This window comes from Mesoplodon densirostris, chromosome 1 (genome assembly GCF_025265405.1).
Source record: "Mesoplodon densirostris isolate mMesDen1 chromosome 1, mMesDen1 primary haplotype, whole genome shotgun sequence".
Classification (NCBI taxonomy): Eukaryota; Metazoa; Chordata; class Mammalia; order Artiodactyla; family Ziphiidae; genus Mesoplodon; species Mesoplodon densirostris.
Genome location: NC_082661.1, coordinates 220,583,211 through 220,603,478, shown reverse-complemented (window position 1 = coordinate 220,603,478; position 20,268 = coordinate 220,583,211). Strand labels below are relative to the sequence as shown.

Below are 20,268 nucleotides of genomic sequence, written 5' to 3'. Positions count from 1 at the left end.
GAAAATAGTTTAAAATGCAGGCCAACTTACACCTGCTTTAGCTGTGATTGCATCAAGTGCTTCTGTCTGAATCATGAACTTCAAGAATAATGTTCACCAGAAACAGGACAGAACAGCAATCAAGATACAGGCTTTTTGCTTTAACATAATCCAAGGGAGGGCGCAGGGAAAACGAAGGATGTAAAATCTTTCAGAGCTTCCTACTGCTCTGGATTCTGAACCTTCCACAATCGAGTTTCAAGAGAATTGAAAGCAGACCTCCAACAAATAATATAACCCAAAAGATATCTAAATAAGAATGAAATATGGCAAGCTCTTTTCTAGTATCTAGGTATCATTTACTTAGGGAAAGTTTCTCTTCCGAAGTAAGTTTTACTTAATGTAAACTATTTACGGATCAATTGATCTAAGCCCCTAAGTCCCAGACACATACGTAATAGAAACCTAATAAATATGAATTGGACTGGGGGTCGGTAACAAAATTGCATACTAACAGGTCTTTTTCAAATGACCGTGAAAGCATAGGACAGCATAAACAAACATTTGTAAGCTGTCTTTCAAACATCACAATGTAACAGGGCCAGGTAAGCTGCAGGTGGTGTCAAAGAGTACCTGATATGTGCAAGATCAGGTACCAAGTACAGCACACCTTTCTTTCTTTCCTCTTTAAAAGGTTTTGTGCAGGTAGCCTCAGCTGCCACAAAAGAACTGCCCATATCTAAGCTTTGCCTGGAACAGAATTTTCTGATCACAATCTTGACTCAGTTCTCCCTGAGGTGATTATTAAATGGCTACTGAGCACTTACTATGCACTGTACACACGCCAAGCACTTTACATAGATTTGTTTATTTAACACTCACAATAAATGCATGATTTCGGCCGTTTGGAAGTGAGGCTTAAAGTAATCCGTGCTCACAAAGCTTGGTGGAACCAGTTCTGAAATATTATCTAGTACCTTCCCTCCGCAATCCAAAACTCAAGCACACTAATTTGTAAGGGTAGAAGAGTAGAATAAAAAGTATTATTTAGAGTTGTGGTGGTTTTTTTTTTTTGGCCACGCTGCGCGGCTTGTAGGATCTTATTTCCCTGACCAGGGATTGAATCCGGTCCACGGCAGTGAAAGCGCCAAGTCCTAACCACTGGACTGCCAGGAAATCCCACAAAGGTTTTTCTTTCGTGTGGTTTTTTTTTTAATGAGTTTTTATATCATATCTTTGGCTATTCAAAAGATACTTGTCAACCATGTCCACCTTTTACTTTAGGAAAATGGGAGGCAAAGAAACACACTGAGTATATCAGTGGTGAGTGTAAAAAGTGTAGAATAATATAGTATTGAGATGTGAAGTGCTACAACTTTTACAGATCAAAGGCAATGGTACTGTGTAAACTCTGGCAGTAGATATGTGTAAGAAATATGCACCCAAGCATCAGCATTACATGCATTTAAGGGCTTGACAATCTAACTGGTCTTCTTTACTATGACACATAAAACGTAAATTCTGCTCTTGAGTCATTTAACTCACACTTGAAATATTCCTAAGGCCTGATTAGCTTCTGCAACCAAGAAAACTCCAGGTCCAAATGATTTCACTGGTGAATTCTACCAAACATTTACAGAAGAAAAAATACCAATTCTACACAACCTCTTCCAGAAAATAGAAGCGGAGGAAATGTTTCCCATTCTGTGAGTCCAGGATTACTCTAATGCCAGATCCAGTCAAAGACATTAAAAGCAAATTACAGACCAATATCCCTCATGAACATAAATATAAATCAGTCATCTTTAATTAGAGATCAGTTCACATGAACTGTGTGCTACATTAGTTCACTATTATTTCTTGGAATGAGGTGCTATCTTTTAAGATGCCCTGGTTCCTTCCCAGCCCAACATTCTTTTCCCCTAATCCCTTTCTCAATACTCTTCTTAGCCCTGGAGATCACCTTTCCCCACACCATTCCCTCCTCTAGGACTGTCATCCACAATGGGAGTTGGGGTCAATTTATTAGGGCATGAAAGACACAGGGCTGGCAGCTGAGGGCTGACTCTACCTAACACAGCCCAAAGTGATCAAGAATATTAAGCTCACCCACTGAAGAAATCATCCCCTAAGATCCAAGAGGGCACAATCTGAAACATGGCACCATACTAAACTCTAGAGGTATAAGTAAAACACAAACCGTCTTAGTCCAATGCAGTAACAACTACTTAGGAAACACGAGCTGTTTAATTCTCTTGCAGTGTAAGTCATAATGAAATAGCTCTATCCTTAGAAACCCAATATTGAAGAAACAAGCACACTTCAATGAGTTGGCAAACACTTGCAGTAGAGACCCATTCTTTCTTTCTTTCTTTCTTTATGGCTGCATTGGGTCTTCGTTGCTACACGTGGGCTTTCTCTAGTTGCCTCAAGTGGGAGCTACTCTTCATTGCGGTGCATGGGCTTCTCATTGCAGTGGCTTCTCTTGTTGCGGAGCACAGGCTCTAGGCACACAGGCTTCAGTAGTGTGGTACGTGGGCTCAGCAGTTGTGGCTTGCGGGCTCTAGAGCACAGGCTCAGTAGTTGTGGCACACGGGCTTAGCTGCTCTGTGGCACGTGGGATGTTCCCAGACCAGGGCTCGAACCCGTGTCCCCTGCATTGGCAGGCAGATTCTTAACCACTGCACCACCAGGGAAGCCCCAAGTTCTTTTAGTAACATACTCTTTCACCTCAATTCTTCAGTTCCCTGTGCTTTAAGTTCCTGAATATAAAATGTTAATAACTGGCTCAAAGAGCTCTAAAAATACCTAGCACATTTGATATACAGTATTTAAAGTATAAGTGACTAAAATAAAATGGCATATTTAAACCTATCTCTATACTTTGGAGGTAGCAAATCCTGTCATTTATGCTTTTTAAACTCATTTATTCACATCATTTTTCCTCATCTCTAACCACATTTCCTCCCACAATAGCCTAGCATTTCCATTAAATGTAGACTTCGCTATATACAACCACAGAATATATGTCTTTTTAAATTTTTATTTCCTTTTCCTTGAAATGGTAGTTAAACTGACCTCAATGAGATTTTTAAGGTATATACACATATAAAACAATCTACCAAACTTTATTAAATCAGCAAATTCCTTAAAAATATATAAAGTAGATGAACTAAAAATACCAAGATCAGTAAGTTGAAAGAAAACCTTATACCAAGAACCATGTACTATCTGCCAATCCACCCATAAGGATGGCAATGCTATAAGAAAAAAAGCCCTTTTCAATTTTCAAGTAATTGTGACGAGTTGTCGTGAGCTAGCCACACTAACGGCTTGAATTTATAGGATGAGTCGCGAAAGCAGGAAAGACCATTCGAATCAGCAATAGATCAGTGTGGTTGACAGCAATAGCTAAAAAGCAGCCAATAGTTTCACTTTGTGGTGTCTCAAAAAGGAAAATTAAACATTAGACTGTAAGTAATAACATTAAAACACCCAAAAAACAAAGCGATATAATTTTGAGTTAGACAAAGCAACTGAAATTGAAACTAAACAAGAACAAAAGCGATTTGATTAAATGAAGCCAGATAGCTCGTGCGCCCTTGCCTACAACACAGAAACGCTTCTAGCAAAGGAAAGAGGGTGCCAGATGCCAAAAGTTTAGGACGTCCTCTGGTACTGCTCAAGCCAGATCCCACTCGTGGCAGCCATCTCATGTTTTCATGTTACATATGTGAAACAAGATTAACAGAGATATTAGCCACGTTTTATTTAAATGATTACATACCACAAAGAACAAAAAATGTCCTAATTCTAGCTTTTGGGATTATACTGTCAGAACACTCAAATATACGCTTTCAGAGCTGGAAGAATTCTTGTCTTCTACACAAAGCCACTTCTAAGAAAAATGGTATAGAGATGTGTGACTTTACTTACTTGCTTTCTTATGTAGTAACTTGTGAGTAGCCCAGCTTCCTTTAAAACATTCCTAAGAGGAAAAACATGAAAATTAGTGTCAGGCTTTCCTTTTTTTTTTTTTTTTTTAAATAAATTTATTATTTTATTTATTTATTTTTGGCTGTGCTGGGTCTTCGTTGCTGAACACGGGCTTTCTCTAGTTGCGGTGAGCGAGGGCTACACTTCATTGCGGGCTTCACATTGCGGTGGCTTCTCTCGTTGTGGAGCACGGGCTTCAGTAGTTGCGGCACGCGGGCTCAGCAGTTGTAGCTCACGGGCTCTAGAGCACAGGCTCAGTAGTTGTGGCGCACGGGCTTACTTGCTCCACGGCATGTGGTATCTTCCCGGACTAGGGATCGAACCCGTGTCCCCTGCATTAGAAGGCAGATTCTCAACCACTGCATCACCAGGGAAGCCCCCAGGCTTTCCTTAATTAGAAATATTTTAAAGAACGTTATATATAAGAAATAGTTATTGGAAACTTTATTTGCAAAAATCAACATCTGTAACTTCACTACATTAAATATTTGGAAAAGCTTAAAAATGATAATGCCTATTTTAAAACTCATCTCATAAAGCAGCCTAATGGATTAGAGACCTAAATGTAAGACCAGACACTATAAAACTCTTAGAGGAAAACACAGGAAGAACACTCTTTGACATAAATCACAGCAAGATCTTTTTTGATCCACCTCCTAGAGTAATGGATATAAAAACAAAAATAAACAAATGGGACCTAAAGAAACTTAAAAGCTTTTGCAAAGTAAAGGAAACTGCAAACAAGCTGAAAAGATAACCCTCAGAATGGGAGAACATATTTACAAATGAATCAACGGACAAAGGATTAATCTCCAAAATTTACAAGCAGCTCATGCAGCTCAATAACAAAAAAACAAACAACCCAATCCAAAAATGGGCAGAAGACCTAAATAGACATTTCTCCAAAGAAGACATACAGATGGCTAAGAAGTACATGAAAAGCTGCTCAACATCACTAATTATTAGAGAAATGCAAATCAAAATGACAATGAGGTATCACCTCACAACAGTTAGAAAAGGCATCATCAGAAAATCTATAAACAACAAATGCTGGAGAGGGTGTGGAGAAAAGGGAACCCTCTTGCACTGTTGGTGGGAATGTAAACTGATACAGCCACTATGGAGAACAGTATGGAGGTTCCTTAAAAAACTAAAAATAGAATTACCACATGATCCAGCAATCCCACTACTGGGCATATACCTTAAGAAAAACCATAATTCAAAAAGACACATGCACCCCAATGTTCATTGCAGCACTATTTACAATAGCCAGGTCATGGAAGCAACCTAAATGCCCATCGACAGATGAATGGATAAAGAAGATGTGGTACATATATACAATGGAATATTACTCAGCCATAAAAAGGAACAAAATTGGATCATTTGTAGAGATGTGGATGGATCTAGAGACTGTCCTACAGAGTGAAGTAAGTCAGAAAGAGAAAAACAAGTATTGTATATTAACACATATATGTGGAACCTAGAAAAATGGTACAGGTGTACGAGTTTGCAGGCCGGAAATTGAGACACAGATGTAGAGAACAAATGTATGGACACCAAAGGGGGTAAGTGGTGGGTGTTGGTGGGTGGTGGTGTGATGAATTGGGAGACTGGGATTGACATATATATACTAATATGTATAAAATAGATAACTAATAAGAACCTGCTGTATAAAGAAATAAATAAAATAAAATTCAAAAAAAAAATAAATTAAATAAAGCAACCTAAACTTCAGATTACATACTTCAAACAAGCCAAAAAACATTAGTCAATATTGTAAATAGTAGCCAAGGTTATATTTCAATTTTATGTCATCAAATCATTTTGAAGTAGTTGAAAAGAACTCTGAACCAATGAAGTAATCATACACTGGGGGAAATAAAAATAAGGAAAATTTTGCAGATTCTTCCATGATTTATAGCAGTTTGACTCCCAGTTAGTCATATCCACTTTGTTTACTATGTGCTGACAGCCCTACTAGACTAGACTGTAAGCTCCGTGAGGGAAGGGACTATGTCAAGTTTACCACTATATCTCCAGAGCCAAGCAGAGCGCCTGGCACATGGAGGAGTTTCAGTGAACACCTGCATATTGATCAGAATGGATAAATAAATAACTAGAAAGACTAGACTTTTCAGTTGGGAAAATACGTTCGTGTGACATAATTCAGACACCAGTAAGTAGTACTGAATTGGGAAAATGAATTCAAGTAATGAACTCAAGTAATAAATTAGAAAAATGAATTCAACCATAGATTTTATTTATAGAAACTGAAAAGAGCAAATAACAGATTCTCCTAGAGTCTCCAGAAAGGAATGCCAACCTGCCAACACCTGCTTTTAGCCCTGAGACCTGTGTCAGACATACTGAACTGCAAGATAACAAATCTGTTGTTTTAAGCCACCAAGTTTGTTGTAATTTGTTTTGGCAGCTATAGAAAACTAATCCAGGAAGGAAACTAGAGTTACCCCTATCTGTTGTCACTGCAAAAACCACTCACAACTGGCACAAAAATCAATTCCTCCCCACCATGGAGTTATAGGAAATTGGTAGAAAAACAAATATTTTTCTATGATTTTACCACAAAAGAGGATTATTAAGATTAATCAAAAAGTCCCAAGAACTAAAAAGGAATAAATTATTTCTTCAGTATTAACCTATTACATCAGGGGTCGCCAAGCCCCGAGCCACGGACCAGTACTGGTCTGTGGCCTGTTAGGAACCAGGCTGCACAGCAGGAGGTGAGCAGGGGGCGGGTGAGCGAATGAAGCTTCATCTGTATTTACAGCCGCTCCCCATCGCTCGCATTACCGCCTGAGCTCCACCTCCTGTCAGATCAGTAGCATTAGACTCTCACATGAGCGCGAACGCTACTGTGAACTGCGCATGCAAGGGATCTAGGTTGTGCGCTCATGAGAATCTGATGCCTGATGATCTGAGGTAGAGCTGAAGAGACGAGGCTAGGCTAGCGCTGGGGAGCGGCTGCTAATACAGATTGTCATTAGCAGAGAGGTTTGACTGCACAGAGACCGTAATCAATCAATTGCTTGCAGACTCACATCAAAACCCTATCAGTGAGTGGCAAGTGAAAATGAGCTCAGGGCTCCCACTGATTCTGCATTATGGGGAGTTGTATAATTACTTCATTATATATTACAATGTAATAATAATAGAAATAAAGTGCACAATAGACGTAACATGCTTGAATCATCCCAAAACCATACCCCCCACCCCCCCCGTCCATGGAAAAATTGTCTTCCACGAAAGCAATCCCTGGTGCCAACAAGGTTGGAGACCGCTGCATTCCATAAGAAAGGAGAAGTCAATGTTGAATTATAATAGGAAGACAACCATAGTAAAAACTGTAAATTATCATTTACTAAATATATGTGCACTATACACCTATATCTCATTTCATCCTCACAAAAACCCTGCGAGGAAGACGGCACTGTCCCCATTTTACAAATGATAAAACTGAAGCACAGATAAACTAGATAATTTGTCTATCACATAACAGAACCGTACCTGGCCAAAGGAGGACTCAAAACCAGGATTACCTGACTACAGGTCATGCTTTCTCACTGGTTTACAGTGTGTGAATGGGCTGGGCGGGGCGGGGGGAGGGGTGTTTTGCGCATACTCAATGCAAAGCACTGATTTAGCACCAAACCTGGAACTAGAAAACACAGGTGTGATTAAGCTATACCATGTATTAGCTATACCATTATAAGCTCTAAAATTTTACCTTTAAATCTAGGAAATGATGATACTTACTACCAGTTTAATGGATCCTCAGTTGCTCCACCTATAAAGTGGGTTGATTTTCTCCAGGAGAAGATCACATAGCGGATTAAAGGAGATAATGCAACTAACATATATAAAAGTAGTTAAAGTGTCTAGCACATAGCAAGTATCAACATATGACATCTTAATGCTTACCAACATACCCAGCATTAAGCAGGTTTTCTCCACAACCGTTAGGGAAGAAACAAAGATAATGTGATCATATACACAAAAGCCTTCTAGGGGATTCCCTGGCGGCCCAGTGGTTAGGTCTCCACGCCCTTTCACTGCCGAGGGCCTGGGTTCAATCCCTGGTTAGGGAACTAAGATCCCTCATGCTGCACAGTGCAGCCAAAAAAAAAAAAAAAAAAAGCCTTGTAGCTGTAGAAGGAAATGTGAACTGGTTTCATCACTTTCCAGGACAGACTGCAAGCTGCCTGCTTCATAGCCATCCTCCCCTTTCCCCAACAGCCAAAGAACCCTGCTAGAGTGGAGTTGTGGGAACACTGCTAAAAACATTCCCAGCCTCCTTGAAGCTGCAGGTGGACACGTGACCCAGTCTGGCCAACCAAGTGTAAGCCCAGTTGTTGGGTGGGGCTTCTGCAAAGCTTCTGAGAAAAGAAACACCTATCTGTTACTCTTTGCCCTTTCCCCTCTTCAAACCCGGAGATGTTGCCTGAAGTGAAGTAGCAGTGCTGTGCCTGCAAAACGACAAGCACACCTCAAGAAGCCTGGGTCCCTAATGACTTTGTGGAGCTGCTGTTCCAAGTCTCAACACATCCACCTCCAGACTCCTCATCATAGTAGAAAAACAATAACAGAGATGTCAGTAAAAAAACTCCACAACTTTAGTTTTGGTGGATATACTGGTTAGAAATTGCATTGGATTATGAGGTACGAAAACTCAAAGAACACTGGGATAAACAATCACTCACCTGTTTAATAAAAGACAAAAAGGAGGCTGGAGGAGTGATGGGTGAAAGCAGCAATAATAAAATCCCTGGAACCTGTAAAATGTTACCTTATTCGGGAAAGGGGCTGCTGCATATGTGATTAAATTAAGGATTTCATGAAAGGGAAATTATCCTGGATTATGCAGGTTGGCCCTAAATGCCATCATCACGAGTGTCCTTGTAAGAAGGAGGAAGGGGGGGGCGGTCCACACACAGAGAAAAGGAAAAAGGAATGTGCCTAGGAGGGCAGAGATCAGAGTGATGTGGTAGAGCCCCTGGAGGGAGCGCAGCCCTGCCAGCACCTTGATTTAGGTTCAGTGAAACTGATTTTGGACTTCTGGCCTCCAGAACTAAAAGAGGATAAATGTCTGTTGTTTTAAGCCACTCAGTTTGGGGGATTTGTTACAGTGGCCACAGGAAACTAATACAGTGACTTAACAAGACATCAGGGCACACACTAAAACAGGGTGAGGGACTTACTCCAGTCTTTCTGAAGCTTTTTCCACTTACATGTACTTATTTATGGACTCAACTCCCAATCATCCACGGTAATTTTTAAATGGGGCAAGCAAAGGCACATGACGGTACTTTAAGAAACCTAACTTCAGTCAGCAATTTCAACCTCTTCTCTTCCTTCCCTGCAAACTATTCCTCCTCACAGACATGATTGGCGAGAGTGACGAGACAGACCGGAGCTTCTTGTTTTCCTTCCTCCAGTCTAGCCTACGGCAGAGATGTTTACGGTAGTGAGACTGTCAGCAAGGAAAAGGTCAGGGATGGAAGGAAGGGAGTGAGGGGAGAAGTTCAGGGCAGGTCCTAGGACCGCAGTCTGAGTCCACCAAGCCCAGAGGCGAAAACCCCACCATGGCAGCATGGCAGGCATGCTACGGCCACCCTTCACTTCCAGGCCTTAACTCCAATGTCTCCTTAACACCAGGCCAACCATCTGCATACCAACTGTGCTTTGTACAATGTTCAATTCATTTTAATTACGGCAGCTCAGAATAAAGCAACTGAATGTCTGCCCAATGAGAACTAAGTATGGCTAAAGTGGCTTACATGTCTCCTAGGTACTGATATAGCCAATACTACAGCAATACTGTGAATAGTCTTCCCTGAAAAAAATCAAAGATTCCAGCTAAATAAACCCCTTTAAAGAACCTTAAGATATAACTGAATCAGGATCCAAAAAAAAAAAAAAATCAACAGGTAATTTGAAAAGGAAAACAGTTTGAAAACTAGAAGAAGTTTACAATTTTCTAGAAGATGAAATCTGCCAAGCAGCCGATTTCCCACCCAATAGCAACTCTACTCTGTCTTATATCTTATGTAAAATTGATAGAGATTTTTAAAATGCTATTATATTAATATATCCCAACACAAATAACCATTTTTAAAATGAATTTTGTCTTCTACAATGTAATAATTTTAAATGCTTGCTCAGGGCCATATATAATATCTTGTATGTCCAAATATTCAAATGCAGATTGGAAAGTGAACATCTTTAATGTTTAATGATACCATCTAGGCTTGAGTATACATTTCACTGTATCAATTCCTATAGTACAATACTTAACATTTTCAGACCACTGAAGCCTTTGAGAATCTTGGGAAAGCAATCATTCCCCTCCACAGAAAAAAAAATATATCCATGCACATATAAAATACAGAGTGCCATGTGGTTGTAACGTGCACTCTGTACTTGTATGTATGAATGAATGAATGAACAGACTTGTATGCACATGTTTACATGCGTATAGGTGCTGGGCATTCAGCAGTGAACAATATAGGCCTATTCTAGACAAATATTACATGGCTAATCACACAATTTACTACATAGTTTAAGTCATAAGGGCTAAACAGAAAAAATACACAGTGCTGTGAGAAGAGGTGGAAGACAAGAGCTAAAGACAGAGGCAGAGATCAGAGCCTGTTAAAAATTCTGGTCTATTCTAATGACAACAGAAAAAGCCATTAAAGGGTTTTAAATGAAGAAACAACCTGATGGAGACTTGAGTTTATAGCATCCCTGATCTCCATCCACAAACCCCAAATTAAAACTTTAATACACAGAATGGTCCTGAAGAACTCCATAAAACTGATTTTTAATACAGGCAGTCCTTGCTTTGCATAGTAGTAAACAACCATACAAGCTGTAACCGTAAAAAGCAATCCTCATAATCAACAGGGAAAATCACAATTGTTCCATGACCTTTAAAACTTTTTATCAAAATATTAAAAATTCTCTTGGGCTTCCCTGGTCGTGCAGTGGTTAAGAATCCGCCTGCTAATGCAGGGAACATGGGTTCAATCCCTGGTCCGGGAAGATCCCACATGCCGTAGAGCAATTAAGCCCATGTGCCACAACTACTGAGCCTGCAGTCTAGAGCTCACGAGCCACAACTACTGAGCCCACGTGCCACAACTACTGAAGCCCGCGTGCGTAGAGCCCGTGCTCTGCAACAAGAGAAGCCACTGCAGTGAGAAGCCCACGCACCGCAACGAAGAGCAGCCCCGACTCGCTGCAACTAGAGGAGCCTGTGCACAGCAACGAAGACCCGACACAGTCAAAAATAAATAAATAATTAAACAAGATGTTTAAAAAAAATTCTCATACTATAGGTTATAAATGTACAGGAAACTGAAAAAGTAAAACTAATATTTGTTTAGTATACTGTAATTTAAAACATTAGATGTATTGAAAATTAGAGTATTTTATTTCTTCATTTAAAAACTTATCAAGACTAATTTGAACACGTGTGCCTTCTTCCCACTGTATAACTCAGTAAACAGAGTGAATATCTTTGTTAGGCTTGGCAGATTGTCATACTCCTTTTTAGGTTTAAAACAGCTTCCAAATTTTATCCTTGGCACTCTCAATACCTCTGAGAGTTCTTTTAATGTAAAGTTTTTTGTTGGTGTCACTTCCCCTGAGACACCATCAATCTTTTCATCACAACCATTTTCCTCATCTATGTCAACAAGTCTGTCCGACTTCCTCTGGCTGCACATCTATAGAGTCTCTAGAAAGGTGGGCAATGTCAACATTCCCCTGGGTCAGCTGTCTCTTCCACAACTCCAGTTATGTTCCATTTAGATTTCACTTCCAGCATTAACACTTAGCACTTCTTTGTTGCACTTCCATCTGTTAGCCAATTCCTTCTTTCAATGATCCATTTTTGTAAAATGTCACATAAGTTTATCATTGGGAAACAAGAAAGCTAGACAACTACAGGCTCTGCTGTCTGCAAGAGAACCGAGTGACAGATGCACAGGCACCAGTCACTGACAGGCTTTGAAAGAAGCGGAGGGACTGGTCACTCACTGATCAAGACGCACAGCTGTGATTTACGCAGTGATCTGAGGACTGAAGAGCTAGCAGTGAAGTCTTATGAACTTCATGTCATTACTCATGTTGTTGGGAGACTGGTTTAACTACTCTGTGGTAACTAGATTCATGCATATCAAAATTGCAAAATAAGATCTGCCTTTATATAGTTGGCAACCCGACACAACCTATTTATAAAACTTTTCTAAATAGGTTATGTGAACACAATACTTTTGCCTCACCCAGCATCTCTTTTTACCCTCACAGAAGCTGACACATATTTCCTTAAACAAAATAACATCTCTATCCCAACTGATTCATTTAGAGAACGCGGAAGTTCACACACCAATTTAAATCAAGAAGGGGAAGGGGAAGAACGAACCATCAGCGAGGAGAGATAAAAGGAGCATTTAAAATGTTAAAGAAGGGCTTCCCTGGTGGCGCAGTGGTTGAGAGTCCGCCTGCCGATGCAGGGGACACGGGTTCGTGCCCCGGTCTGGGAAGATCCCACATGCCATGGAGCGGCTGGGCCCGTGAGCCATGGCCGCTGAGCCTGAGCGTCCGAAGCCTGTGCTCCGCAACGGGAGAGGCCACAACAGTGAGAGGCCCGCGTACCGCAAAAAATAAATAAATAAATAAAATAAAATAAAAATGTTAAAGAAAATTAATATTTTCACCTAATTTTTTAACACTACAAAAAAATCCATTGCCTACTTACTACTAAGGATAATTCATAATTCATAAAGGGTTTATAGGTAGGGACAACTCAAAACTCACATGATTTTCTAAATTAAGTTTAGGACAGCAGCTAAAATCATGGACTTTGAAGTCAGACAGACTTGTCCCATAGCTTGATCATTTATTAGCTGTAAGGGGAAAAAAATCTTAATATCTCTACGTTCCACTTTCCTCAACTGCAATGTAGGGAAAACTGTAAAAATGTGTGGCCAATAACAGTTTTATCAATTTTATTATTTTTTTAATAAATTTATTTATTTTTGGCTGTGTTGGGTCTTCATTGCTGCGCGCGGGGCTTTCTCTAGTTGCGGCGAGCGGGGGCTACTCTTCGTTGAGGCGTGCGGGCTTCTCATTGCGGTGGCTTCTCTTGTTGCGGAGCACAGGCTCTACGTGCACGGGCTTCAGTAGTTGTGGCTCGCAGGCTCAGTAGTTGTGGCTCACGGGCTCTAGAGCGCAGGCTCAGTAGTTGTGGCGCACGGGCTTAGCTGCTCCGCGGCATGTGGGATCCTCCCAGACCAGGGATTGAACCCATGTTCCCTGCACTGGCAGGCGGATTCTTAACAACTGCACCACCAGGAAAGTCCCTCAATCTTATTATTTTTAAAAGCAATTTAAACTTGAAATTTGAAAAGATGATGCACCTGTATATTTTTAACATGTCTGTGTCAACCCTGCCCTGAATTCTTAGCTTATGAAAGCTTATGGCAGTTAGGCAGCTAGTGTTGACTGTGGCCTTTGTAGCTGACTAGTATCACTGTCCACAGAACCTGCGCATTGGGGAAGGGGATGCAAGAGGCGGGAAGAGGGACTTCCCTGGTGGCACTGTGGTTAAGCATCTGCCTGCCAGTGCAGGGGACACGGGTTCGATCCCTGGTCCGGGAAGATCCCACACATGCCTCAGAGTAACTAAGCCCATGCACACTGCAACTACTGAGCCCGCATGCTGCAACTACTGAAGCCCACTCACCTAGAGCCCATGCCCCTCAACAAGAGAAGCCACCGCAATGAGAAGCCCATGCACCGCAACGAAGAGTAGCCCCCGCTTGCCGCAACTAGAGAAAGCCCACGCACAGCAACGAAGACCCAAGGCAGCCAAAAATAAATAAAATTAAAAAAAAAAAAAGAGTCGGGAAGAACCTTAGGTTTGAACAGGCTCTCCAGCCAACACAGAGACCATCACAGAGAACAGCGTGCCAGCTCAAGGTGTGTGATCACAACCTGTGACTAACCTTTGGCAGAATTCTAAGCTATTCAGACAAAAAAGCAAACCTTAGGAAGCCAGGTTTTAGGGTTGTTTTTTTTTTAATTTTTTAAATTAAAGAAACATTGAGCAGAGACATCAGTAGCCACTGTAAAGGGGACAAAAATCAGAGGTTCACTGATTTAGTCCAACTACAAAACCCAAACAGAATGTATGGCACAGCTATTTGAGGAACCACTGAACTGGTGATGAGTCTACCATCCTCCCCCACCAAAATCACCAGGGGCAACATGGAAGTGACCACCAGGGCACAAACACAGAGCAGTCCAGAAGCCCTCTAATTCTGGCTCAAGGAACAGGAAAGGGAACTCCTAGTGCTCAGAATACAGTCCACCTTCTTTTCTCGTTTCTCTCTTCTCACACCGCAAACCCCAAGTGATCCTGAGGCGACCCACAACGTGAGCTCATAGGAGTCAAAGTTCTGAGGAAGAGGCATCTCCTCTCTCATCAGTGAAGCTGTGGTTCAGCGAGGGGGGGGCCAAACCCCCTTACTTTCTTCTCTCTGTGTCCTCCTGTCATTTGGCCCAGACAAAGGCACCGTCATGAAGTATGCAGCAAAGCAGGTAACTAAACCCCAGCTTTCTGGCCAGAGGACCAAAAATGAGGATTCCCAAGGAACCGTAAAGTACCAGGAAGGAGCTCCAGAAAGTGACCCCATAAAGTTGCTCATAATACAATACTGATGTGTGTGAGAACAGAATAGAGAGACCATCGTCCAGGTCTCAGGGACAGATCTGAATGGCACTGCTAGGTTTTGAAAACTGAACTGACACTGGACCCAAAGAAGGCATGTTAGAACTTGCAGGCTGAACCTAACCAGATTAGTAGCCAGCGAAAATTTAAAATATCAACATTCTTCACAAGATTTAAACAAGACTCAAGATCTCATAATATTCAAAATCTCTAGGATACAATCTAAAATTATTCAGCATATAAAGAACCTAGACAATTTCAATTTACAAGGGAAGTGAGTCAACAGACACCAATGCTAAGATGACAGCAATGCTGGCATTAACTGACAAAGACTTTAAAGCAGCTATTATTAAAACATTCCAACAATCAAAACACTCTTCAATCAATGGAAAAAAACAAAATCTTCACAAAGAAGATGTAAAGAAAAACCAAATGAAAATTTTAAAATTGAAAAATACAATGCCAAACTAAAAAAGTAATTGGATGTACTCAATAGCATAATGAAGATGTCAAAGGAAAGATGCAGTGAACTAAAAGACTGAAAGAAATTATCCCATTTGAACGCAGAAATTTAAAAAAAAATGAACAGAGCCTCAGGACCTATATGACATAACAAAGAAAATTATTAAGGGCAAAGAGGAAAATTACAGAATTTTTTTTAAAGGTCAATTAACTAAGATGATGTAACAGTCTAAATTGTATATATCAAACAACAGAGCTTCAAAATACATGAAGCAGAAAGTAACAGAAGTGCAAGAAGAAAAAGAAGAATCCACAATATAGTTGGAAACAAAAATCAACAACCATTCATGATAAAAACTCTCAGTAAACTAGAAGAGAATTTCCTCAACTTGATAACGATCATCTACAAAAAGTCTACAGATTATATCATATTTAATGTGAAAGACACAGTGCTTTCTCCCTAAGATCAGAACCAGACAAGGATGTCCACTTTCAACATGCATATTTCAACATCACACTGGAAGTCTTACAATGCAACAAGGTAAGAAAAATATAAAATGCATACAGACCGGAAAGGAAGAAATTAAACTGTCCCCATTCAAAGCTGACATAATTACCTATATAAAAATACCAAGGGAGGGCTTCCCTGGTGGCGCAGTGGTTGAGAGTCCGCCTGCCGATGCAGGGGACACGGGTTCGTGCCCCGGTCCGGGAAGATCCCACATGCCGCGGAGCAGCTGGGCCCGTGAGCCATGGCCGCTGAGCCTGAGTGTCCGCTCCGCAACGGGAGAGGCCACAACAGTGAGAGGCCCGCATACCGCAAAAAAAAAAAAAAAAAATACCAAAGGAAAAAAATCTCCCAGAACTAAAATATCAGTTTAGCAAGGCCACAAACACAAGATCAACACACAAAAACTCACCATATTTCTATATACTGGCCATGTGTAATTGGAAATACACAATGTAACACCATTTACAATCACTCCTCCCAATATTAAATAAATAGTATAAATATAACAAAAGATGTACAGGAGCTGTATGCTGAAAACTAAGAAACAATGATAAAAGAAATCAAGTAAGAATTAAATAGACATCCTGTGCTCTTGAAGTAGAAGACTAAATACAGGAAAGATGTTAATTCTCCCCAAATTCATTTATAAGTTTCAAGCAATTCCAATCAAAATCCCAACAGGAGGGGACTTCCCTGGCGGTCCAGTGGTTAAGACTCCACACTCCCCATGCAGGGGGCTCAGGTTCAATCCCTGGTCAGGGAACAAGATCCCACATGCCGCAACTAAAAATCCCGCATGCCACAAGGAAGATCCTGCGTGCTGCAACTAAGACCCGGCACAGCCAAATAAATAAATAATAAATAAATAATTTTTTTTTTAAATCCCAACAGGATTTTTTTAACATAGAAAGGCATGATTCTAAAGTTTATATGCAAAGGCAAACTAGAATAGCTAAAACAATTTTGAAAAAGAATAAAACTGGGGCCTCCCTGGTGGCGCAAGTGGTTGGGAGTCCGTCTGCCAATGCAGGGGATACGGGTTCGTGCCCCGGTCTGGGAGGATCCCATATGCCGCGGAGCGGCTGGGCCCGTGAGCCGTGGCCGCTGGGCCTGCGCGTCCGGAGCCTGCGCGTCCGGAGCCTGTGCTCCGCAGCAGGGGAGGCCACAACAGTGAGAGGCCCGCATACCGCAAAAAAAAAAAAAAAAAAAAAGAATAAAACTGGAGGTATCTTATACTTTTTCTTATATTAAGGACATAATTTTTTCTATTTCTACTCTTAAAATAATGTTATTAGGAACTGGTATTGAATCCTATCAAATTCATTTTAAGCATCTTCATAAGCAATTTTTTGTATCTGATGTAATGATTTGATGTATTATATTAATAGCTTCACTTATTATTTAATGATTTCTACCTCCCTGAAATAAACTAGCTGACTATGGTGGATTATTCCTTTACATACTGCATAATGCAACTTAGTAATATTTGTTATACAAAGTTGTAGGCATTTTATGTCTCTCGATATATACTGCTGGATATTTTAATCCAGGGTTTTCTTGCTGCTCTTTCTTCCCTTTCCTGTCTACCTGCCATTTCACTATTACTACCAACCCTTATTATTACTGGCCAACAGATAATAGGGAAGGATAATACTCTGCTTCAAAATCTTGTCTCAAAAATAAAAATAGCTCTGTCATCATCTTAATGAGTAAAAAGGACCAAGTGGTGAGTATCTATAAAGGAAGGTTCCCATCAAGCTGGGTTAGCACGACATCACCTTCCATTATAGATAAAATCCTGTCCAGCCTTGACATTTGCTAATGGAAACTACCATTTGGCGAGGACCTTTTTCATGCCAGCACCTTACATGTACTATATCACTAAAACTTCACACTAATCCTAGGAACTGCATATTAATATTCCCATTTTACAGATGGGGAAACTAAAGCAGGAAAGGGGTAAATAATATGAGCCAGTTCAAACAGCTGTTGGGTGGCAGAGCTGGAACTGCAACACAGGGCTCTCTGGCTCCAAAGTCTACTACTCTCTATCTAGCTACGAGGCTCACAGGACAGTGCTCTGAAGAAGCAACGGCTCAGTAAAAGGGATAAGATACAGCTCTGCACCACAATCTCCCACCCCAACCCCTTGCCCTATGCATCTCCTCCATCTGGCTGTCCCTGAGTTGTATCCTCTATAATAAACTGGTAAACATAAATAAAAGCAAAAACAATCTAGCAGCGTATAGAGGAGAGAGGAAGAAGCAGGTGAGATCTGGGTAAAAGGAAACAGATTAAAGAAAAAAGGTTAAATGAAAATTTTTAACTTAAAAAATTTTTTTATACAAATATGAAAAATACATCAACATTTCTTAGTGTATACTAAGAATTGGCAAAGGACAAAGACAAAGAAGAAATGAAAGACTGGTCTCAAACAGAATCATACTTACCACTTATTAAACATTCTATAATGAAATGTTTTCATCCACAGAGCTTATATTACTGTATGTTAATTCTCTTACCGTTAGTAATTATTTTCCTACTAGACAGTATAATAAACCATGTTATCAAGAAAGTTTCTTATTGAATTCTGTTGACCAATATGCTGATTAAGAGATGCACCACGTTCTTTGAAAACACCTTGGGATACATAGCAAACTGTTAAGATTTAATAGAGATCCTGGGGATTTAGAGATAAATTTGGGGAGAAGGCACCCATCACTTTAAATTCTCTACAACTACCATGTATTATCATTTTTAATAAACAAAATATAATATTACTATAATAAAATAATTTCTGAGATTTTCATGGAATTAAAATCATCAAAGCTTCTTGAATTCTAAATAAAGATCTTCGATTCTATTTGTTAATGCTTGCCATCTGGAGTGTATCAGAGTAGATGCCAAGTTTTTCTTTTTACCATTACTGATCACAGAACTCTTGTAAAAAGAAATCTAGAGCAACCTTTAGTATTTAAAACAGAACAAAGAGCTGCTCTGAGACAGGAGCAGCGAGGGGGAGCCACTCTCACCTGTGCCCCATTTCATATCTTCTCTTTCAAAGCAATTAAGCTTAAATAATCAGATGCCCTCCTCTCCTCCATCCAAAACTTACCTTCCTGCAAGAGTTCAGAAGATAACAAATGATTTTAAATACCACCTTCTCTGTAAAACTCCTCCTGTCCCCCAGTGACAAATGACACTTCTTCTAAACCCTTTAGCAACTATTGCCTCTACAATTGAATTAATAATCTATTTCATTGTAATCTCTGTTGATTTGATCTCGGGTAAACTTTGAACAAACTAAAAGCAGTATAAGTTTTTTAAAGGAACTATATTTCACAACGCTTCTCCTCTACTGTCACTTCAAAGTAAAAAGCCCAAGATAACGTGTAAAGACCAACATTTGAGTATTGGTACACACCTTAAGTTAAGGTACACACCATAAGAATTCATGGTAAACTATTTTTTTCATATCTATTCTAAAAAGTCATAAGCTATGGAGCAATTACCAAGATTTTAAAATAATCCTCCTTGATTCTATTTCAGCAAAAAAAAAAAACACTTTCAACAAGATTATGAACATACTCTTAGAAAAGCAGAACATGCTTCACATTTTTCAGACTACTTGGTATTCTGAAGAAGTTTACAATACACTGGGAATCAACGCTATACCACATCGATTTTTCTCCCAACTATATTTTCAATGTAGCTATCATCACTAACCTTTTGAAATTCATCACATTCATTGAAAAGTAGCTATCCAAATAAATAGCCTTGTACTTCCCTCAGAGGATTTCATAGTGTTTTATACTTGGTTCATGAAACTTACATCAAATCCCAGCTTTAATAAGAGGACTAATAGGATTATTCTCATTAAATAAACTGAGGAACTGTCTCACAAAACAGCTTACTTAGCTAAAGGCTTGTATTTCAAAATACATGAAGATTTGAGTAAATGAAGAAACCAAAGTATTCATAATAAATATCTCTCACCTGTATAAAGACACCCACCTTCCTCTTACTTGCTGAGGCCATGAAGCAATCAGGTCATGGTCTTCAAAATCCCTGATGGCATCAAGAACATTCCTGGATCTCCTGATAACTCTTGAAGACTGAACAGTGCTCCTTCCTTACACCACAATCTCATTCTTTTTCTTCCCCATTCATTACCTGATGAGCACCACTCAAAAACCTGAGTGACTTATTCTCCACACCCTGCAGAATCAACCCCTGACTCTTAGCTGGGCAATCTTTCTTTCCCTAACCCTGAAAAATGTACCAACGACCTAACTAAACTAGGGCTGGAGTTTCCCAGAGAACACCGTGCTCTCCTTTCCCTTGCACATCCTGGTCTACCTGCTCCGGACACTCACACCGTTACCTCTTGTCCTCAGAAGCTTTACCTATCCCTTCAGGTCTGCTACAAACGCCACCTTCTCCATAAAGCATCCACACCATGCCCCAACCCACTTGAAGCTGAATAGGACACATGTACTTACTCAGTACTCCTTTGAGAGCACTTTGTCTCATTGCCCTACTTTCCACCTATTTTGCTGCACCA

The 20,268-nt window shown here is 40.1% G+C and overlaps 1 protein-coding gene across 1 annotated transcript in view; it reads right to left on the bottom strand.

Annotated features, from left to right (window-relative positions):
- The window catches only part of METAP1 (methionyl aminopeptidase 1), a 64,864-nt gene that overhangs the window by 26,954 nt on the left and 17,642 nt on the right, over positions 1–20,268 (bottom strand). Inside the window, exon 2 of the mRNA XM_060115284.1 lies at positions 3,916–3,967. Coding sequence (XP_059971267.1) covers positions 3,916–3,967 — 52 coding nt within the window. The remainder of the gene's footprint in view (positions 1–3,915; positions 3,968–20,268) is intronic.